General features: G+C 44.4%; 1 protein-coding gene across 1 annotated transcript in view; it reads left to right on the plus strand.

Annotated features, from left to right (window-relative positions):
- Positions 1-22945, plus strand: part of LOC116543011 (protein HEG homolog 1-like) — a 48282-nt gene extending 25337 nt beyond the window's left edge. The window contains exons 11-13 of the mRNA XM_032268297.1: positions 11204-11291; positions 15226-15400; positions 17885-22945. Of these exons, the coding sequence (XP_032124188.1) occupies positions 11204-11291; positions 15226-15400; positions 17885-18034 (413 nt within the window). The 3' untranslated portion in view covers positions 18035-22945. The remainder of the gene's footprint in view (positions 1-11203; positions 11292-15225; positions 15401-17884) is intronic.
- The last annotated feature ends 615 nt before the right edge of the window (positions 22946-23560 follow it).

Consider the following 23560-nt stretch of genomic DNA (forward strand, 5'->3'; position numbering starts at 1 on the left):
GCTGTCAGGAGCTCAAGGTCTGGGCAGGGAGAGAAACACTCACTCCTAAATAGCCCAGCTGTGCTGAGTGTTACTGTGATAACCAGACATGGGGTGTGGGATGGGGAGGCAGGGACTGTGCCCAGAGAAGAATGGGAGGACACTCGAGAGTACTTCTTGAAGGGAGTAGAATTAGGGAACATTTGCAAAGATTTAGACTAGCAGGTGTGGGAACAGTACATCCTGGGCAAAGGAAACAACTTAGACAAAGGTCTTGAGGCAGCTGTGGGCCTTGGTGTTCCGGGGACAGTGTGTAAGTGGGCGTGGCTGGAGGATAGGAAGAGAGGAAGGCAGAAAGCGGAGGATTGGGGTTGGCAAAGTATATGGGGTCTGAACTGCTGGGGTTGGGATCACCAGACTGAAGAGCGTAGACTCTAATTAGTAACTGTCAAGCAGCTGGCAAAAGTCTTAGAGCAGGAAAGCAGTTTGATCAAGGAAAGCCATTTGGGCTTCCGTGAGAACAGACTGGACGGAGAAGAATGTGGGCACAGCTTAGAGGTTTCCAGCATAGTCCCATTGGGCATCACTGAGACACGCTTAGAAGTCCTCTCTGCTCCAAGTGGAAGGAGAGGGTGGAACGCAAAGCAGCCAAGAGTGTTGGTGGGGACTGCGAGCGTGGTGTGTTTTGCACCTAATCCAGTTCTTTGAGAAAAGCAGTTGTGATTCATTTAAGATTGCTTGCACTGACATTTTCTTATATTGATACATTAGAAATTGAAATTTTCTGCAAAATTAAAGAAATTTGGGGATATAGCATATTATAAGATGTAATAGAAATACTCACAATGAATGTTTTAGTTTAGGACAGCTTTATCTCTCATCCTACAGACAAATGTGCCAGTAGACTATACACTAAGTGTACTAGAAGGAAAGTAGACACGATTTCATTTAATGTGTGTAAAAAAGCCCCCAGTTTCTATTTCCCAGTAGTATACCTTACATCTGATGTCTTCAGTGGTGTTTTCTTTGTTCGTAAAGCTTTTCTATTAGCAAGTTTCATTATTGACTTCTTTTGAGCATAACTAAAAACATAAAAATAATGAAATAAAATCAAACACATTTGATGCTGAATATAAAACTGGCATAAAATTCTTTTGGTGCACCCAGAGTCGAGCTACTTCCAGGCCAGAGTCTAGAGACCTGGAATTACATATCCTTTTAGGATTACTGATGACTTTGGTCATCTGATTTGTCCTGACTGCAAACTAGCAAGAGGTTACTGAAGATATCCTCAGAGAAAGACTAGGGAGTTACTTCTAGAAGCAATTGTATTTACAGTCATATGAGTAGAGAGGGAGGAGCTCACAGAATTGATGTTCATTTTTTAAGTAGCAGCCTGCAGCCCTGGGTGGTATAATAAACAAACCTGTACTCCTTAGAAGTTCCAGAGGACACTGTGGGGCCATAGAACCATATGATCATGGCCCTTCACTCCAGTGGACCCCAGTCATCATGTGCTAAGTGGTGTTTGGTGCACTCAGTTTAATAAGGCAAGAAGTTATCATACTTGAGGGGTTTTTTTTTAATATAAATTAAAAAGTAGTCAAAATTCTTTCTAGGTGTCGATGCTTAGCAGGGTAGGCTTGAGTATTTTGGAGATTTGGCTTATGTAAAACAGCCTGGATGGCAGTATATGCCCTTTTCTAAAGATCAGTATTTAGGCAAGCCTGTTTCTCATCTGAGCTCAGGGTCTTTATGTTTTCGTGTTTAGGAGGATACCTGTGTCTTAAAGGGCTTGCCTGGACTACAGAGTGGTGTGTGTTCACTTTTTAGTGTGAATCTCATTTTTCACTCAAAACCAGAACAGAGTCACAGAGAGCTCGTAAACTGATCAGAGAATGGGGTAGCCTGTGCACAAAAATAGATAAGAAAATCTACAACTTTTCAATGTGGAAAAAGGCTGAATAATCAGACAGAGATTTAAGATATTTAAGACTTGTTTCCCAAATGCTGGAATGCTAGAACTACATAGTATATACATATGTAGTCTTTCGGAAGAGCTGCTTCAAGGCTAAGAGTAGAGGTTACATCACAAGCCTGAGGACCAGATCCTAAGATACTGTAAGTATTAGAAACAGAGAGGCTTAGACAATTTCATGCAGTATGGATTAAAAAGAATATGAGGGAAGGAGGCTCAAGGTGCCGCAGTCTGTATCATGTGTGCAAGAAACTCATCTGAATGCAATCCTGCCCGATGGCAGAGAACGAGCCAGTGAGACAGGTGAGAGGTGTGGAGGTGTGGCCACCCCATTCTCCACGTGTGCCCTTTGGGTGAGCCAGGGAGCAGGAGGTAAGAGACGTGACCTGCTCAGTCCTCTTGAGGCCTCTCATCCCTGACAGGCCTCTCATAACATGAGCTAGTACTTTAAACCTGCTTTGGTCAGACAGCTCCCTAGTTTTCATTTTTTTATTCTTAGAGATGAGGTCTCACTCTGTTGCCCAGGCTGGAGTGCAATGGCCTGATCATGGCTTACTGTGGCCTCAACCTCCCAGGCTCAAGCGATCCTCCCACTTTGGTCTCCCACAGTGTTAGGATCACAGACGTGAGCCACCGCACCTGTCTCCTAAATAAGTTTTATTAGAAAATGCTTCATGTTTCTCAGTGAATGGAAGAGTGATCCATCGAGGGAATGTGAGTCTATACGGGGTTGCGGGAAAGGGGTGTGAGCTGCAGGGCATTATTTTAAGTGGCACTGGCAATTTTTTTCTCAGAGATTATTAAGTACTATACATGTTTGGGGATGCTGTTTCCCTACGTCATTGACTATCCTGTAAGTTCTTATGTCAGGAAAAAGTCAAGCCCTCTGCGTTATGTTTGTAAGGTCCTGGAAGTAGCCAAGATTTCTCTCTGATTCCTCAGACTTCTTTTTCCTCCCAATTTGTCCGAGTCACCGTCACTGTGTCCAGCAGAGGGCAGAGGCCTGTCGGGATGGTTAGCTCTCGGCCACCTTTTGGAACTGGCAGCTTATCGTTAGTGTGTTAACTTTTGTTATTCTGTGATGGCACGTGGATATCACCTTATCATTTTGATGTCCCTATTAGTTTCAGTGTTGCAAGGCAGTTAATATTATGGTGGCTGACAATAAATAGCACTTGCCACCTGCCTCTTTCTCTGAGGTCTGGGCCCAGACCTGGGTGTTGGTAAAGGAGTTGGGAATTCATCCCTCTCTATGGTGATAACATCTTGGGAGTCTGTGACTCATCACTCAGTGTTTTGCGTCAAATAGCAGGGCTCTGACCGCCCACCGCTGTTACTCCCATTATGCCACCAAAGACAGCAGGAGCCCTCCTGGGGCTGTGACTCAGGCTGGATTTTTTACAGGCAAGAAATGCCTCTTCTCTGTGCAGACTTCTTAGGGCACATCCTCTACCCAAGCCCAGTGAGACTGGGGAAGCCGGCTTTTTCCAGCCAAGCACACAGTCTTAAGATATTCTCACTCCTACGTTCCTTGCAATCATCCAACTCCAGTAGATTTTGGCTTTAGGCATAACCTATGTCCTACCCCTCTAAAAGTTTCTGTTCGCTTTCTAGTTGTGCCCAGATTTCAGTCCTCACTCCTTATAGAGAAACTGGAAAGGGCAGGGCACAGTGGCTCACGCCTGTAATCCCAGCACTTGTGGGAGGCTGAGGCAGGAGAGTCGCTTGAGGTCAGGAGCTCGAGACCAGACTGGCCAACATGGTGAAACCTCATCTCTACCAAAAATACAAAAATAAGCCAGGCGTGGCGGTTCACGCCTGTAATCCCAGCTACTCGGGGGGCTGAGGCAGGAGAATCTCTTGAACCTGGGAGGTGGAGGCTGCAGTGAGCTGAGATTGCACCATTGCACTCCAGCGTGGGCAATAGAGTGAGACTCTGTCTCAACCAGTCAGTCTATCTAATCAATAACTGGAAAGGCAGGACAAGCCATTCTCTCACGTCTTCACCCCTGTGGAAAAGCGGGCCTTGCCGGCCTAGCTGAGATAGGAACCCACTCCTGGGTAGCTCAGGTCTGCACCTTTCTTATCACTGCTCCCCTTTTAATTTTCTAAATATGCAAACTATCTGTCTGTTTATATCCCAGATTCTACCAGTTCCAACAGCAAATACACTGTTTGCCAGATGGCCCCAGAGTTCTTTTAGGAATGTGTCATCAGAAGTGTCTTTCTCTCCCCTGCCTCCACCCTTTTCTTAGGGTGTGCACATTTCCTCTGTTGCTGGATGTTTATGTTGGTTCTTCCTCAGAGTTTCACAGTCGCTCTCATGACAATTTGGGTTGTTTAGGCTTTTTTCTGTTTTTAAAATAAATTACTTTTTTAAAAAATAACAATACAGCACCTGTCCATTAATTTCCCCTATTTTAACCCAAATTAATTAGCAAATAGAAGTTAAGGGAAGAGGAGAAGTAAACAATCTCACTGCCCATTGAAGGCCATGTTCACCACGTTTCCTTACTACCAAGTGTGGGGCGTGGGGCATAGGCCGGCAGGGTCCGTGTCACCTCAGAACTTGTTGGAAATGCACAACTTCAGGCCCCCAACTCCAGACCCACTGAATCCAAATCTGAATTTTCACCAGGGTCATAAATTTAGTTAACATGCAGATTCATATGCATATTAAAGTTTGAGAAACACTGGTGTTACATATTTGTCCAGATATATATATGTGTATATCTTTGTAACAGAACTTGGATCTCACTGAATATACTGTTCTGTAACCTGCTTTTAAACCTAGTAAACTGTGGAATGTTTTCACTTACATAATTTTATAATGTCACTTTTGATAGCCCTGTGGAATTCTACTGTATGGATATACTGTAATTTACTTAACCATTCTCCTCTTGCTGCCTTTCAGAAGTCTCTTTTTAAAATATTCCTGTCATCTAATCAATTTTTCTATTTTTTTGTTTTGTTTTGTTTTTTGAGATGAAGTTTTGTTCTTGTCGCCCAGGCTGGAGTACAGTAATACGATCTCTGCTCACTGCAACCTCTGCCTCCTGGGTTCAAGTGATTCTCCTGCCTCAGCCTCCAGAGTAGCTGGGATTACAGACATGCACCACCACACCTGGCTAATTTTGTATTTTTAGTAGAGACGGGGTTTCACCATGTTGGCCAGGCTGGTATCGAACTCCTGACCTCAGGTAATCCACCATTTTGGCTACTCAAAGTGCCGGATTACAGGTGTGAGCTACCGTGCCCAGCCCCCATTTTTCTGTCTCATGGATATTGTCACTTTGTGATTATAGAACTCACATAATTCTCCTAGATTACTTTTTTCCTGGCCACAGACTTTTTTTAATCCCTCTTTCATATTTGCCATATGTCCCTTTTGTAGGTCATCCTTTCATTCAAAGGGCCTACATCTCTTCAGAGGAGACCCCTTCCCCACAGCCTCCTAGCATCGCCAGCAGGGAGTGAGATTCTGCCTTCCCCACTGAGAGCCCTCTTCCTGTGAAGCCAGACATTCTGCCTAAATATCATTCTGCACTGTCTCCCCAGCCCAACCCATGGTCCGATGGCAGGTGTAGAAAGTGTCTTTTAGTTGTATTTACCCAGTTGTTGCCCTGGGCTATAAAAGGCTTGGACCAGTGGAAATGCCGTGTGTTGGTGGGAGTCACTCAGAACAAACATCCAGGATTACAGCACTAAACTGCTTAGGAGGAAGGAGAGAGAATCTATTACTATTACCCAGAAGGCAGCTGGAAGTCTCGTGCAGCTAAAAGCAGCCATTTTACTCGGTCTTGACTGACTTCCCTTCACTTCAAACGGGGAAGACGGGGAGTGGGGAAAGGGAACGGCTGCCCCATACCTGACCTTCCTGCTAGTGAGGACTGTTTGGTGAGGTGGAAGGGATAGAGTTGGATAAAACAACTCAGGAGAAAGTGACAGGATCAGGTAGCATACTGTCACAGTGGAGAGTGGTGAGCACTGGGTATGTTCACACCCTGCCTGTAGACTTGAAGAAGGTGAATTTCAGAAGGTGCAGGGGAAAGTAAGAATGCTGTAAACAGAGATGGAAGAGGAGTGGAAAGATTTTAAAGGCAAAATTTGTCTGGGTGCAGTGGCTCACACTTGTAATCCCAGCACTTTAGAAGGCTGAGGAGGGAGGATTGATTGAGCCCAGAAATTTGAGACCAACCTGGACAACATAGCAAGACCTCATCTCTGCCAAAAAAAAAAAAAAGTCAGCCAGGCACGGTGAATTGCGCTTAGTGTCCCAGTTACTCCAGAAGCTGAGGTGGAAGGATCACTTGAGCCAGGGAGGTTGAGGCTGCAGTGAGTTGTGATCATGCCACTGCACTGCAGCCTGGGTGACAGAGCAAGACCCTGTCTCAAGAAAAGATTAAAAAATAAAAGGCAAAATTCTAACTATAAATCACGAGTGAGCTCAGTGAGGAAAAATATGGAGAGAAACTGAAATTTTAAGATAAAAGCTAATGTGGCTACCTAGAAAGTTCTGTAATATGTTCACGAATGTTGAAGGAAGGTGGGCTAAGTTTCTCCTGGAGTAAGTGAGCTTACCTAGCCTAAGCAACAAAGAGAGTTTATTGGAAGGATCCTGGCATCAGAAGTGGCAGAAGCCAAGGAAGTGGGGGAAGGAACCTGAGCAGCTGTGGGTAGCAAGGGGCTTCCTGTGAGAGCACGTGTTGCCATGGCTTCATCCTCATGTCTCGTCTCTGCTCTTTGCTGTGTATCTGTATGCAGCCTCTCTCCTTCCAGACAACATGATGGAAAACAAGGTCACCAAACAGCTCTTGGTTGGGGGTGGGGAGGTCACTAGCTCAGCAATTTTGAAAGTGAAGACCCTGTCCCAAATTCTTGGGAGGTAACTAACTGATCCATTTTGGATGATGGCTTTATTCCAGGACCAGCCAGCTGTGTCAGGGGATGGTGTTACATGTCTGAGTGTGCCCACAGCCAGCTACAGATGGAAGGAGGTAGCCGGAAGCGGGTGCACAGTTCTCAGAAGGGGGTTGGCTAAGCAGATAGTCCAGTAGATCCCATCCAAAGAAGCATATAAGCATAGACAAATATGGCTCCGATGAAAGGCTAAGACTCAGAATGTGCCGCTGGTTTGATGAAAGATGCTGACAGTGATGACAACAATGTGAAGCTGTGAAGAATAAGGGAAATATGGATCCATTGCTTGAGAGAGACTGAAATGTCAGCAAATGCCAAGAAGAAAGTACGAGTAAGCATTCCAAGTTCTTCATTCCACAAAATCTTTTCAAACTAGAAAAGATAGGACAGACAAGCCTAAGATGACATTCACTGCCTCTGTCTCACTTAAATGGAGCACCTCTGAAGCTAGTAAACACTTCAGTTGGCATTTATTCAAATCCATGCACTTCTACATCATCATAAATCTAAAATCAGTACTTAACCCGAAAAGATCAGATGTAGAATGATTTTAAGAAGATCTGTGGGGGATAGCACAAGTTTACAGTGATATGGCTGTCAAGAACCTCAAATGTACTCTAAAAAATATGTATGTATATATACACACAATGTCAAGATTTCGGGGAGGGGTGTGTGTGTGTAAATATGTAAATAAAATTTGGAAAATACAGAAAAGCACAGGAAGAAAGCAAGTTATCCACATTACCCAAGGCACTGCTAACTTGTGCAAACATTTTGTCAAGTTCCCTCCGGGGGTCTTTCTCTCTGCTGGTGTGCTGGGTGGTCTCCTGGCTTTCAGCCCAGTGCTCTTTCCTCTCCTGTGCCCTTTCTACACCAGTGCTACCATGGTCTGGTCCACTGGCTGGCAGATCACCATTCCATAAAAGCCTCTACAAGTGCAGGTTCTGAGTCCCTGCCCAGAACGACTGAACCAAATCTCTTGGAGCAGGGACCAGGAATCTGAGTTTTAACAAGGCTTGCGGGTGACTGGGATGTAGATGGGTGTTCAGGAAGTCCTAGCCTATGTCACTGCTACTCAGCTTGTGGTTTACTGTGTGAACTGTTACTGGACCGTGGCAAGATAACACAGAAGCTGAAACTTAGGAATGTTTATATTAACCTGACATAACTGTGACACCCAAGCATGGGAGCCCTGAAAAAGAGTTTTGTTATATTTTACAAATATGTCAGTCCACAGTCAACTCCTTAAAAAAAAAAAGAGAAAGGGAAATTTATGATAGTTGGTGCTGTGGGGACAGATGAGGGGAAGAGCACATGAGACTTTATTTTCTTTATTTAAAAAGAATATCCAGATTGGGCGCAGTGACTCACATCTGTAATCCCAGCACTTTGGAAAGCCGAGATGGGAGGATCACTTGAGGCCAGGAGTTCAAGACCAGCCTGGACAACATAGTGATACCCCGTCCCTACAAAAAAAATTGCTACATGCTTGGTCCCAGATACTTGGCAGGAGGATTGCTTGAGCCCAGGAATTCAAGGCTGCAGTGAACTGTGATTGTGCCACTGCACTCCAGCGTGGGCAACATAGTGAGGCCTGTCTCAAAAAAAAAAAAAAAAAAAATCTAGAAGCACAAACAATCAAAAACTGGTTCTCAGGCCAGGTGTGGTGGCTCACAGCTGTAATCCCAGCAGTTTGGGAGGCCAAGGTGGGTGGATCACTGGAGGCCAGGAGTTGTTGACCAGCTGGGCCAACATAGAAAAACCCCACCTCTACTAAAAGTACCAAAAAAATTAGCTGGGCATCGTTATGTGTGCCTGTAATCCCAGCTACTCAGGAGGCTGAGGCACAAGAATCACTTGAACCTAGCAGGAAGAGGTTGCGGTGAGCTGAGATGACACCATTGCATTCCAGCCTGAGCGATGGAGGCAGACTCTATAAAAATTTAAAAAGCAAAAAAAACTGGTCCTTGACCACAGAGAGTTTGAGAAGCACTGATCTACACCATCTGTGTCTCTTTTTAGACAAACCTGCTTGTTTCAAACAGGAACCTACTATATCTGCAGCCACTTGCAAGGGTCACTTCTAAAATGGATGCTTGTTAACAAAATTTAACAGTGTGGAAGAATAAGCAGGAGCTAGACTTTGGTTTTTAGGAAAAAAGGGAGCCATGGAGGGTTTTTTAAAGCAGGGAAATGGCAAGATCAGATTTCCTTTCTGTAGAGAGTGGACAAGACTGGGCACAGGAGGCTGCATTGGGAAGCAGTTGCAGTTGTCCAGACAAGGGATGATGGTAGGTCAGAGCCGTGTTGGGGCAGATGAAGAAAAGTGGATGTGTTTTCTGTCCTCACTTTTGTTAAAAAAGGAACTTTCAAATACTTGTGAGGTGAGGAAGAGAATGTGTTTATTCCATGGCTTGGCTTTGTTTCCTGTGTATCTTAATACTGATGGGTTTGTATCCTAACACCGATGGTTTCGCACAATAGTCAGCTTTCTGTGCTATTTATTTATGTAAAAGGATAGGTAAAGTGCTGCATGGCTTGTGTTTGCCCACAGTCTGCCTGCTGCCTGCCTTCACTCTCAGTCAGCACCTAGTGCTCTAGGAGCTTGATGAGGAGGGGAGGAGGGTGTCACCCTGTGCCGTCCTTGTTTACAAGGACAAGGGCCTAGAGAGCACAGTTCCAATTTTAATTACTATCAAGAATCTGGGGCCGGGCGCGGTGGCTCAAGCCTGTAATCCCAGCACTTTGGGAGGCCGAGGCGGGTGGATCACGAGGTCAAGAGATCGAGACCATCCTGGTCAACACGGTGAAACCCCGTCTCTACTAAAACTACAAAAAATTAGCTGGGCATGGTGGCGCGTGCCTGTAATCCCAGCGACTCAGGAGGCTGAGGCAGGAGAATTGCCTGAACCCGGGAGGCGGAGGTTGCGGTGAGCCGAGATCGTGCCATTGCACTCCAGCCTGGGTAACAAGAGCGAAGCTCCGTCTCAAAAAAAAAAAAAAAAAAGAATCTGGCTACTGGCATTTCATCTTGGATCTTACAATCAAAGAACACAATGTTCATTATATTTCAGAAACCAAAAAATTAGAATATTTAATAGAATTTATTGAGAATATGATTTTTTCCAGAAATACATAGATATAAAAACAAAGCTTTTAATATTGCTTCCTACATATGATTATGTACTTGCTTAAATCACTGATAATTTCTGGTAATTCAATTCAACGTGTATTTGTTGAGGAGGTACTCAGTTTCTAGCATGGTTGATGCAGTGATTTCCAGACTCTGGACTTAACTGATCAGTAACGTTCTTTATAAAATTGGGGAGTCTAACCTAGGGTTGCCTTCTTTTGTTTTATCAAGTGAGAATCTAGAACTGGATCAATAATTTCTATATCTACTATCACCATGAACTAAAAAAATTAAACAACACCAAAGAGTGGGAAGTGGCCAAGGAAAGATTCTGTGTTATCTCCATCACTTTTTAATTTAATTTTTTTGAGCCTGTGTCACCCACGCTGGAGTGCAGTGGTGTGATCTCAGCTTACTGCAATCTCAGTCTCCTGGGCTCTTCCACTACTTTTATAAAAATTAGATTTACTGAGACATAATTTACACATGATAAAAGGTCCATCTTAAGTGAGAAAGAAAAGTAGAAAGGACAAAAATCTTAGATTATGTAACAGTGATCAAAAAGGAACAAATTAATTTTTTGAAAAACTCATAATTCACATTTATTTTTCTCTTTTTGCCATGGGTTAGTGAAAGTGTCATCAGGGACTGGTGCACAGGTAAAAGTTAGGAGCCACTATCCCAGGAGTGGCTTTAAAAGGGGAACTTTTTGGCAGGGAGAGATGGCTCACATCTGTAATCCCAGCACTTTGGGAGGCCAAGGCGGGCAGATCACAAGGTCAGGAGATCGATACCATCCTTGCTAACACAGTGAAACCCTGTCTCTACTAAAAATACAAAAAATCAGCCTGGTGTGGTGGCATGCACCTGTAATCCCAGCTACTCGGGTGGCTGAAGCAGGAGAATCGCGTGAACCCTGGAGGCAGAGGTTGCAATGATCTGAGATCCCTGCATTCCAGCCTGGGTGACAGAGTGAGACTCCATCTCAAAAAAAAAGGAGGGGGAGGAACCTTTCTAAATACAAAGAGCCTTAGAGATAGCCATTGAGGATCCATTGCCAGAGAATGGGAAGTGGTAGGCGAGGCACCCCTCAAGGGAGGGTGATTGACTGTAGAGTCAGGGGAGACCATTCTTGAGAACTCACTCCTTCCTTCATTACCTCCAGCCAATCTGCTTTTTTGTTTCCCATTTAGCCTATCAACTTATCACTGTGGTGATCGCAGCAGCGGGAGGTGGGCTCCTGCTCATCCTAGGCATCGCACTGATCGTTACCTGTTGCAGGTAAGTGATGAGAGCTCAGATTCCAATCCTGTTTCTTTGCCTGGACTATACAAGGATCAGTTTTTATTCTTTTACAGAATACTTGAGATGGTTCACAGTATTAAATCATAATGTGTGACTAACCCATTTTAAAAAAAGGAGAAAGGGAATTTACGATAGTTGATGCCTATGAGAAAAAAGAAGAAGAGTAAATGAAACTTTATTTTCTTTATAATAAAATAATAGCCAAAAGCACAAGCAGGAAAAGAAAAAAGAAATAAATTGGGCTTCATCAGAATTAGAAACTTTTGTACTCCAAAGGATACTATCAAAAAAGTGAATAGACTCCCATATTTGCAAATATGGATTACATGAGAAAATACTTGCAAATTATATGTCTAGTAAGGGACTTGTACTAGAATATAGAAAGAACTCTTACAACAACCTAATTTTTAAAATGGACAAAAGCTTGAATAGACATTTCTTCAAAGAAGATACACAAATGGCCAGTAAGCATATTGTCTTAGTCCATTTGTGTTGCTGTAAAGGAATACCTGAGGCTGGGTGTATTACTGCATTTTCACACTGCTGATAAAGACATACCCGAGACTAGGCAGTCTGCAACAGAAAGAGGTTTAATGGACTTATAGTTCCATGTGGCTGGGGAAGCCTCACCATCATGGTGGAAAGCAAGGTGGAGCAAGTCACGTCTTACATGAATAGCAGCAGACGAAGAGAGAGCTTGTGCAGGGGAACCCCCCCATAGAACCATCAGATCTCATGAGATTCATTTACTATCATGAGAATAGCATGTGAAAGACTCACCCCCATGGTTCAACCACCTCCCACCAGCTCTCTCCCACAACACATTGGAATTCAAGATGAGATTTGGGTGGGGACGTATCACTGGGTAGTTTATAAAGAAAAAGTTTCATTTGGCTCATGATTCTGATGGCTGGAAAGCTTGAGATTGGGCATCAATATCTGATGAGGGCCTCAGGCTGCTTCCACTCCTGGAGGAAGATGAAGGGAGCCACCTGATGAGAAAGGAAGCGAGAGGTAAGGGGCTGGAGGAGACATATCAGGCTCGTCTTAACAACCAGCTCTCCCAGGAAAGGCATTAGTCCTTTCATGAGAGATCTACCTTCATGGCCCAAACACTTCCCTGTAGGCCCCACCCCCAGCACCTCCACACTGAGGATTAAATTTCAGCATGAGACTGGGTGGGGACAAACCATATCCCAATCATAGCACATGCAAAAGGATAATCAACATTATTACTCACCTAGGACATGCAAATCAAAACCACCATGAAACACCACTTCACGCTTACTAAGATAACTATTAAAAACAAAACCCAGAAAATAGTGGCCCGGTACAGTGGCTCAGGCTGTAGTCCCAACACTTTGGGAGGCCTAGGTGGGTGGATCACTTCAGGTCAGGAGTTCAAGACCAGCCTGGCCAACACAGTGAAACCCCATCTCTACCAAAAATTTAAAAAATTATCCAGGCATGGTGGTGCACACCTGTAATCTCAGCTACTCGGGAGGCTGAGGCAAGAGAATCACATGAACCCCGGAGGTGGAGGTTCTAGTGAGCCGAGGTCATGCCACTGCACTCCAGCCTCTGAGCCAGACTCTGTCTCAGAAAAAGAAAACAAAACCAAAACACAGAAAATAGAAAGCATCATTGGTGAGGATGTGGAAAAATTAGAATCCCTGTACACTGCTGGTGGGAATGTAAAATGGTGCAGCCGCTTTGAAAGAGTCTGAAAGTTAAAGACAGAGTTACCATTGGACCCAGCACTTCCACTCTTAGGTATATCAAAAGAAGTGAAAAGGTATACTCACTCAAAAACTTTACATTAGTGTTCACAGCAACATTATTCATAATAACCAAAAGGTGAAAACTCTACCAGTTTGTCAATGGATAAACAAAATATGATCTATTTATACAATGGAATATTATTCATGCATAAAATGAATAAAGCACTGATACATGCTATAACATGGGTGAACCTTGAAAATACACTAAGTGAAACAAGCCAGTCCCAAAAGACCACCTATTGTGTGACTCTGTTTATATGACCTATCTGAAATAGGTAAATCTAATAGAGTTGGCAGTAGATTGATGGTTGTCTAGGGCTAGGCTGGTGGGGAAAAGGGGAGAATTGGAAGTTGGTGGCTAAGGGGTATGGGGTTTCTTCTTGGGATGATAAAACTGTTCTAAAATTGGGATGATGGTTGCACAAGTCTGAATATGCCAAAAACCATTAAATGAGTGAATTGCATAGTATGTGAACTGTTTTTCAGTAAAGCTATATACAGAGAGAAAGAGAAGCAGACAAAGAAAGAAAGATGAAATATTTTTGCAGTAGAGAGGTTGGAGCAGCAATGTAGGATGAGCGGTAAGCCTGGCTCTAGGCTTCCTGGAAGCCACTAAGATTGAGTTTCTACTGGAAAAGGTAGGGAAAGAAGGAAATTGATTCCCCTTCTCTGTGATGATCTATTCAGATAAGGGAAAATTATGACCTCTGACTCAGATGATGATAATGGCAGGAATTATCTAGATGTAACAGATGGGGGGAACCTCCCAAATTAGCTAGTTATCTTTTCTCCCGTTGACATGAAGGACATTGTAAGATATCCTCTGTCTCATAAAAGGTGGCAAAGAGTAATTTGCCTTAACTGCCCAACCAGGAATGCAGGCCTTATGATATAGCCTTTGCCTGTCATTTTCCAAATTGCCATCAAATCGTCAAAAGATAAGCCATATGAGTGGAAATAAACTTCAGGGGATGAGATTACGCGTGGGTACCTAGAAGGACATGACCTGAATGCTCAGGGGACAGAAGTCTCATATTTGCTGCATGTTCTGTACCATGTGGTGTTCCCATTGGGGGAGGAGCCTGTGCCTGCTGGCTCTTGAGAAGAGAAGGTAGTTGTGCATGAGTATGTCATCATCTGAGCCTGGGTACCCACCCACCAGGAAGCAACACAGTGGCAGGTCTGTTCCCAACTTCCACAATGAGCCAGCGCCTAGCCACCTACTGGATATTTGCTTTTATGACCCTGAGTCACTTTATGCCTTCCCTAGAAAGCTTGTTTATAGGTTAAGTGAAGTAGAAAAAAAAAACTTCAGATTTTCCTATCTCTGACAAATATAATTTAAAATTTCTGATCCTGGGCCCCTTAGAGAGGTGAAGAACACAGATTCCAACTATTCACAGTCAGTAAAATCTCATGAGTAGCGTTGCTCTAACCTGCTGAAATGAGAATTTGTATAGGTCTATAAATAGGTGGGCTTTTTCATACACAAACCATTCTGTTTTTGTGACTTGCGAAATATTTGCTTTGTGTGATAGAAAGAGCACTGCCTGGGGAGTTGGGACGCCTGAATTCTAGTTCCAACCCTTCTAGTAGCAAAAGATGACCCAGGGGACAAGTCAGGTCTCTTTACTAAGCTGGAGCTGCACCATCCCATCCCCAGAGCTTCTGATTCAGTCAATCTGGGGGAGACCCAGACTCCCCATGTAAGTTTTGTTGCTTGGCAGCTCGGGATCCACTGGACTAGAATGAGCCTAAGGGCTCTTCTGGCTCCAGCATTCTGTGAATTTATGAGCCTTGTTTTCCTGGCCACCTCCATGACACAGTGATCTCTGTCCTTCAGAAGAGTCTAAATCTGCTCTATTGCCTCTGTTTTTGTCCCCTCACCCCCTGATAATCTGGCCTTTTGAGATTGGAAGACTTTGTATCTTTTTTAACACTTAACTGCATATTTACTTGTTGTAGGCAAATACCAAATATCAATAACAATACCACTTCTCACTGGGCAGTAACAAAGAAATACAATGATAGCTTTCAGTTGAATTTACCTTATAAAATAATAGTTGGTGATTTCACAGATATCATTTCTTTAAAGAATTGAGCCTTACACATATTTTTGTTTCCCACAGAAAGAATAAAAATGACATAAGCAAACTCATCTTCAAAAGTGGAGATTTCCAAATGTCCCCATATGCTGAATACCCCAAAAATCCTCGCTCACAAGAATGGGGCCGAGAAGCTATTGAAATGCATGAGAATGGAAGTACCAAAAACCTCCTTCAAATGACGGATGTGTACTACTCGGTGTGTATTCCTGTGTCGGGACAACCCCAGGGCCCCTGGTTCCTCTGAGAAGTAAAGGAATTCTGTTTTGTTGTAGTAAAAGCATTACAGTTAGTTAAGGGTTAAAGAGTAGTGGCATGAACCCCTGATTTACATATTTTACTATTCAGTTTACTCACAGTCTATTTGCATGGTACTTCTCAGGATTGCTGTTGAGGTATGAAGGATATTTCCATAGAACACATTATATTTATAATAACCTTCTTGCTATTAAACTTGCTTTTAAGTTAGAGGAATGGAAACTGAAAGGTAGAGCAAGAATTTAGTGATATTTAGCCTTGGGCCCTTTCATGTGAATCTCCTGTCTGCCGTGCTTACCTTGTGTGGTTAGGTGCTTAAAACTAGGGGATTGGTGGCTGGGCACAGTGGCTCACACCTGTAATCTCAGCACATTGGGAGACCGAGGTGGGCAGATCTCATGAGTCCAGGAGTTTGAGACCAGCCTGGGCAACATGGCAAAACCATGTTTTTACAGAAACCATGCTCATCTCTACAAAAAATTAGCCTGGCGTGGTGGTGCACGCCTGTCGTTCCAGCTATTTGGGAGGCTGAGGTGGTAAGATTGCTTAAGTCTGGGAGCAATCTTAAGTAGTGAGCCGAGATTGCACCACTACACTCCAGCCTGGGCACCAGAGTGAGACCCTACCTCAAAAAAACAAAAATAAACAACAACAACAAAAGACCATGGGGAAAAGGTATAAAGAGAACAATAACTCAATGTTGTCCTCAACAAGCACTTCTGAGAGGTTTAAAGATTGTGTACTCACTAGGCCTTTAATAATTTGCTATATCCAGCCTGGACTGCCTCATTTGGAAAGGTAGGAGACAACCTTGAACCCTTGCTGCTTCTCTCCCACGCTGAATTTAACCTGTGTTGTATTCCTGTGCACTGTCCAGCTCGTTTCACACCACTGTATCACCCATAAAGCAAACATGAACAGCCATATCTGACCTGAAAAGTAAACAGATGTCAGGTGACTTCTCATGCCATGTGGGGCCGTTTGAGGAACAGTAATAAATGTGAAACCTTGGCCCGTGGGGACTTAATGGTTCTCGGCAATCTTGTTACAGAAACCACAGTCCCTCTGGTTGCTATGGGAATTAACCATGAGGATTCAGACTTTGGATAGGAGGGGCAAGGTTGTTCATGCTAAGGAGGTGTTTATTTTCATAGACTCTTTCTTGAAAAATTTGAATCTAGAGGAAGAACAGAAAGTTATAAATAAGGAAAAAGGTAAACATAAACAGAGATACCAACTTAGCTCTAGTGAAAATATTCCCATGGATGTTTCTTCATAGGGCCTTGTTTCTCGGTTCCTCAGGAAAGTCCTTTTCCTTTACTAACTGATGCCATAACTGAGCAGGTATTTTACTCAGGTATGTCCCCACACTCACATCCTTTGCTCGGGACTCATCAGCCCCAGCACGTTACAATAACTAGCAACAAACAGGCCTGTGGTATCATAGGAGCCGGCTTCACCACATGTTTTCATGGCATTAGCTAAAGAGTTATAGTCAAGAATGTAAATGAACCCCATTTTTATTCAAAAGATAGCAGGCTAACCACGCACCGTGGCTCATGCCTATAATACCTGTAATCACTTTGGGAGGCCAAGGTGGGGGGATTGCTTGAGCCTAGGAGTTCAAGACCAGCCTGGGCAACATGGTGAGACCCTGTCTCTATAAAATTTTTTTTTTAATTAGCAAGGCATGGTGGTGCACCCCTGTAGTCCCAGCTACTCAGGAGGCTAAAGCAGGAGGATCACTTGAGCCCAGGAGGTCAAGGCTACAGTGAATAGTGTTTGTGCCATTGCACTCCAGGCTGGGCAACACAGCAAGACCCTGTCTCAAAGGAAAAAAAAAAATGGCTGAGCAGTCTGTAGAGGCAGAGCCTAAGCTTAGGGTATGAAGCTATCACCTGGGTAGACTAGCTGTTCCTCACAGTGGGCTCAGATGTGGTACAGGTGATTTCCATGTTGGGCTCTCCTATGGCTCACTTATGATACACAGTATCTAATGTTTTATTTCTGCCAAAAAAGCATTTACCTTGGTGCTACTATGAGGGCCTCCTCAAAGTAGACCCTCTAATTTAAAAGGAACCTTTCTTTGAGATCAAACTGGTCACCTGAGGATTGCTGTTGGCCTCCTGGTTTGGGGTCCTAACTCCACCCGCAACAGGATGGTCGTAGGACCCTACAAAGGTCAGTTCCCTCCTTTGCATCAGTTGCCTTCTGCATATTGGCAAAGACAGGAGGGATTTAAAGTGGGTTGTGCTCCACAGAGAAAGATACTTTAAAAAACATTAGAAATAATCAGTAGAAACACATCCATACAGGATAAAGCCAGGTCTTTTTCTACATTGATCTAAAATCATTGGGATTTAACACTATAATTTAAACCCAAGAATGATAAATTGACTTTTCTTCTTTTCTCTTTGGTAACCAGCCCGCAAGTGTAAGGAATCCAGAACTTGAACGAAACGGACTCTACCCAGCCTACACTGGACTGCCAGGATCACGGCATTCTTGCATTTTTCCCGGACAGTATAATCCATCTTTCATCAGTGATGAAAGCAGAAGAAGAGACTACTTTTAAGTCCAGGAGAGAGAGGGACTCATTGCTCTAAGCCAGTCGCCTGGGACCTCTGTGGCTCAGAGGACTGCACCAGGAGGCTATACCCAGGATTTGTCGGAGCCATGCTGAGTGGCAGGCAGGAAGAGGGATAGGCATGCGGGGCGTGACCACAGTGGAAGGGACAGGTGGATGTGGAACCACAGGCTGCTCACTCGGCACCTTTGCTGTTACTGTGAACATGAATGTGGGCCAGTACCAAGAGAGTCTGAGTGACCGCACCACGGCACTGGCACCAGGGTGGCTAGTAGCCAGGGCAGACCACTAGGCATCAGTGCAGGGACCTGGTTTTCCCTTCGTTTGCACTTTAGTAAATTGGGTGGGAGGTTTCCTTTTGGATCTGTTTCAAGTCTCTTCCAGAAAGAAGGCTTCCTTTCCTGAGACACTTTCTTAAGCAGCAATTTGGTGATTCCTTTGCAGCAAAATACTGGCTTGTTAGTTACTTTCGTGCCCAGTGCCTGTGTGCTAAACAACAGATGAGGATGAGCGTACCACTTAAATCTGAAGATGTTGCTGTTGAACGGACGGTGTTTTAATATGTTTCTCGATTGTCTTATGCTACAGTTTCCAAGCCAACCCTCACAATGAGGAAATGAAATGTGTGAGGCACAGCACACAACTGCAATGTGTTTTTTTTAAGTCAAGGTCTTAAATTTTATTTAAGATTTTTGTTTAAAATCTCTTCGCAGTTAAATCTCACTTTTTCAAACAAGCCTGGATCAGGGCAAAACAACTGATATTTGGTTTTAGCTGGAGGCTCGGAAGGCAGATTGCAGGCAGGGGGCAATTTTCATCCATGAGGGCACAGCGTGGGGCCTGGGGCTCTGACCACCACCGTGGAGGCCAGAGGCAGCTGTGTATGAGGGAGAATCAAACTGGATGCAGGTTTCAGCACTACAGGAAAGCAGCCTGGTGATCCCCCGCAGCTGGATGTGATTAGAGGGATGGGCTGAATCAGCAAGTTGGAGCTCCCGCATCGCCAGTGCTTTGGGAAGCTGCGGGGATTCCTGAGGAAGTACAGGGAACCGAGATGGAGCCACATGTGTTTGCTCACCTGCTACTGCAGTACTTTGTCCCCAGAATCCCGTCCACAAATCCCGTGTAAACTTTCAGCCACGCAAAGCTGTTTCCTCGGCTGAAGAAGTAACTTATTTTTTCTTACCCAGTCATTTGCACCTCTTTATATGGCTGTGTAACGCCCTCCAGACACACGGTTATGCTTCCAGTCAGCGTGGGAGACCCGAAGACTTCCGGTTGGTCGAGGATCTGCGAGTTGACTTTTGAGAATGAAGTTCATGTGTCTTATTTATCACCCCTGTGATGTGGGTCCTGCCAGGAAGACATCCAGTACTCATTGTTTTTAATTGCCACCTGTGGAACTGTTTATTGGCCGGCTTTGGGGCCTCCAGGTTTTGCATGAAGGGAGAGGAATACAGAGGTAAAAGCATGTCTCCAGCCTGAAGCGGAGCCCCGCAGCACACACATTCCTGGAAGTGGTGCAGCCATTGGGGACAGTTCTGCCCTGAGTTGGTTGTTTCTTCAAGGTCCTCTAATCTTTTCACAGCATATGTAATCCCTGCTCTTTGCATAATCCTTGGCCGTGATGGTTTTAAGTACGAACTCCTGTGTCCCCTGGTTTCCATCACTCACCATCATCCTGCTCTAACTAGAGCCCTAGTCAGGTGAGGCGCATTTTCGTAGTTAAATTGCTGTCATCCATAGGATAAATAAAAGAAGAGCTGTTTTTGTCACTAGAGGCTAACCTAAAATTTCAAAGCATCACGTTTTTGAAATCTTGGACCTTGCCTTTCTCTTTCTGTAGACCCAGTGGCCCTTTGTGGCTCAGGGCCTCACACCTAACTGGAGAGCTCCAAGCTCCTGCAGCTCACCTGAGCTCACAGACTTGGCTTCTTGGCTCCTTCCGCAGCATCCCTGCTCATTCCCAGGACCCGCAGCTGTGGGAAGAGCCATGTAGGGAGGCTATTCTCAGGCATACACTTCTGCCGCTTTCAGCTGACATAGCAGCTGACAAATCATCTCCTCTGTTGGAGCCAGAAGCCTTCAGCTCTACAAAATGAAGTGTTCGGTCCCAAAAGCATTCTTGGGAAGAATCCCAACGTCCAGAAAACGCTGTCCTGTGAGTTCCCAGAATGCTTTCTCGTTTATGGGTTTCGTCTGTGTGGAGTGGATTAAGAGTGTTTTATTTTGTTGTTTTAACTGGAAAAAAAAGGAGGCACCCTCGAGGTTGAGTTCACATGGTCTCCACAGTTTCCAGGAGGTGTGTGGCAGGGGGGAAGGCACCTCAGGCTCTTAGGGGGCATGAGTAATGCATGGCTGTGACCCAGCGAGGAAGGGAGAGGCCAGTCTCATGCCTGCTTGGGGTTCCTAGCTGCAGAATGGTCCCGCCTGGGCCGAGGGGAAATACCTGGTAGCAGAAGAGGTCTGGATGCACAGCTGGCACGCCGAGGCTCTCTGCCCAGACACAGTGCTCCATGGCAGCCCCGGCAGCCCCTGCAACTGGGGTGCACAGATGCCACAGTCCTGCACCAATGTCCCACAGCTGGGGGAAGGTGAGAGGAAGGGGAAAGTGATGCGTACCTGCTCAAGAGATGCTTAAACCTCTGTAGAGAAGAGCCAGGCCCAGGGGCACCTGTGTGTCCCATAACACGCCACAGCAGGGAAGGGTGGCTGGCTGGCTTCCTGGCATCAGTGGTTTGGTTTAAGCTTTAGAGGGTCTTATTGCCATTGTCTTTTCCTCTGCCCCTTGAGCCAACCTAAGGCCCTGAAGTCTGTTTCTTTAGGCGGATGAATTGGCATGCTCCTACTATGACCAGGCTCTGGGCAGGGCTCCTCACAGCACCCTCAAGAGGTGGGCATGGAAGTGCCCAGTTCTCAGATACAAAAACATTCAGAGAGTAAATAACTTGCCTTGTAGAGGCAGGACTGAAACCCTCATCTGCCTGACTCCCCCTGCTGCTCTGCCCACTGTAGTCCCCTGCCTCGCTGTCTTGGCACACAGCTCACCATCCTGTGTACCTTAAATATCAAAGAGGGCAAGAGAGAAAGGACCTTAAAAATAAGGTTTTTTTTCTTAAGGAACCTTATTATTAAGGCGTAACTAATGACATGAAATTTTTAAAAATGCTGAATACCCTTTTGAAAATGTCCTTTCAGTTTGATTTTAACATACATTTCTCAGACACTTGTCATGAAGAAAATAGTGGCTGGTTTGTGCTGGCACGTGGCTTTGGCTATAGGAAGTGAAAGTTGAGGACCTGGGTTTCTGACATACGTACATGTCAGACATACACATCCATCTGAGGGCTGCTGGCCTTGTTCCCATGGTAAGGCCATGGCTTCTACATAGTGGAAGCATATTTTTCTGAAGCGTTTTCAGAATTGGGAACATATTTGGTAGAACGTCTTAAACACATCTTCCTCCTTTGAGAGGAAGTATGTTTTCAGAAGCAGCTAAATCATTTAGAGTCAAAATTGCTGATAGGTGGTTCATTCAAGCTGGCTGATGGCATCTGAGGTCAAACACTAAGATGTGACGATTGAGTTCTTAAAGAGGTAACTCTTAAAGTGGGCCCAAGGGAGAAGGCAGCATCTTTGGACTCTTAGCCTGGATGGCTACCTGAGAACATGCTGTTGAAGGATGACACCTATACAGATGTGAAAGTTCCCAGAGCAGGCACCTTCAGGTCACCCTCACACGTGGCTTTTTGGTGCCTGCATGAAACTGCCTTGCCCCCTGGTGAAGTGCTCGGGTGTTCTGTAGGCCGGTTTAACTTTGCCTGAAGGAGAGAAGCTGCCCAGTCCTGTTGCCCTTGGCTAAGTTTTGCCTAACACACCCAAAACTAGGGTTTGGACCCATAGTTCTAAAACACACCAATTTTGAGACTACAGCACTTCTTTGGAGAGAGGAAGAATGTACAGTTCAGTATTTCAGTGTTTTGCATTTTACTTGAAATTACCCATAGTGTCAGATTTTTTTTTCCTATCTGAAACATTTTGTGGGGATGAGAAGGGACATTGCATTTCCTCTTTGACAAAGTGTCAGTCTGAGGTTCTCATGCATGTTTCTGGAAACTTTTGTAGAGTTCGCCTTTGAGTATGTTTTCTTTCTTTTTCTTTTCTCAAATCTCCAAGGAAGAGAACTGACTAAAATAGTAGGAACATTAAAGTATTAAATGCCAATTAATTTGTTGCACTAAAGTATCTTCATTAGCATTACACTCCATCACTTCTGGTGTGAACTGTCACAGAAAAACCTATGAAACCAAAGGGGACCATTTAGGTCTATAAAGAGACAGGTCTGAGACTTGCTCTGTCACCTGGGCATTTTCAAAGAGAACATTTTGGAGAATTTGCGTATTCTGATTTTTTTTTGATGCACTTAACACACTTCATTACAGATTTCTTGGGTAGGGAGGATGGGATAGGCCAGGGATGGGATGGAATCAGTTCTGCCTGGGAAACTAATCTGACTTATTTACCTTTCTGTATTAACCTTGGCCTGTCCTGAAAAGAGAATGACTGTTTCATCATGAGTTGCTCTGAGTTTTGTTAATGTTTTGTGTTGCTGGATTGATGGTTAAATGAAGCATGTAGCTGGAATAGGAACTTTCGGAGTTTTTGCATTGTCCTGGATTTCTCTTTGTAAACCTTTAAACCTTAGCCCCTGATTGATTGTGTTAAACTCATTATGAGAATGTTATTTAAAGTTGTATTATAATTGCAACCTCCACTAATTATTCAGTACTGTAGCAGCAAAGTATTATTTGTAAGAATTTGGTTATTTTTATACGTATATTCACTATAAGTCTGGCGTTCTAGTCAGTAAAACGATGCAATAAAATTAATATCATTTTCGCTGTGTGTTTTCCTCTTACTAACAAGAAAGCCAGAACAGAATGCAACAAGTTACTTTTCAGGAGGGCGTCACTTAAACAATGGAACAGTTGTACAGTGAACTTCCACGTGGCGAATGTGGAGGCTGCATCATTTCTGTATTCTCAGTGCCCAGCATTGGAGAAGTACACTTTTGATGATGGATAGACAGATGGATGGACAGATGGGTGGAGGGATGGACAAACAGACCTGAATGGCAGAAAGCCAAACTTAGATATAATGCCTGCTTTTGTTTATGTGAACTGGAGAGCATAAGTGACAAATTCAGACACAATTTCCTCTTCATTGTCTCCCACTATCCATGTCAACCCTTCATGTGTTGGAGGAGAGGGGAAAGTAAGCCTATGTGTTCTCTGTGGGGAGAATCTGCAGAACTTCAAGATGGTGGGCCGTGGACCTTACACTGATGGTGGCCAAGGGATGTCGCTGCCTGTCTAGATATACATTCATGAATTAATTGCTTCCTTGGATGCCTTGTAGGTCAGGGATGATGAGCCTCTCGTATGCTTTGTGGCAAAAACCTTGGCACTGGGGAGGCCACTAATGGCAGTGTGGGGCATGAAGGGGACCTTTTGG

The sequence above is a fragment of the Sapajus apella genome, unplaced genomic scaffold (genome assembly GCF_009761245.1).
Source record: "Sapajus apella isolate SASKATOON/1434 unplaced genomic scaffold, GSC_monkey_1.0 scaffold178, whole genome shotgun sequence".
In the NCBI taxonomy this organism is placed as follows: Eukaryota; Metazoa; Chordata; class Mammalia; order Primates; family Cebidae; genus Sapajus; species Sapajus apella.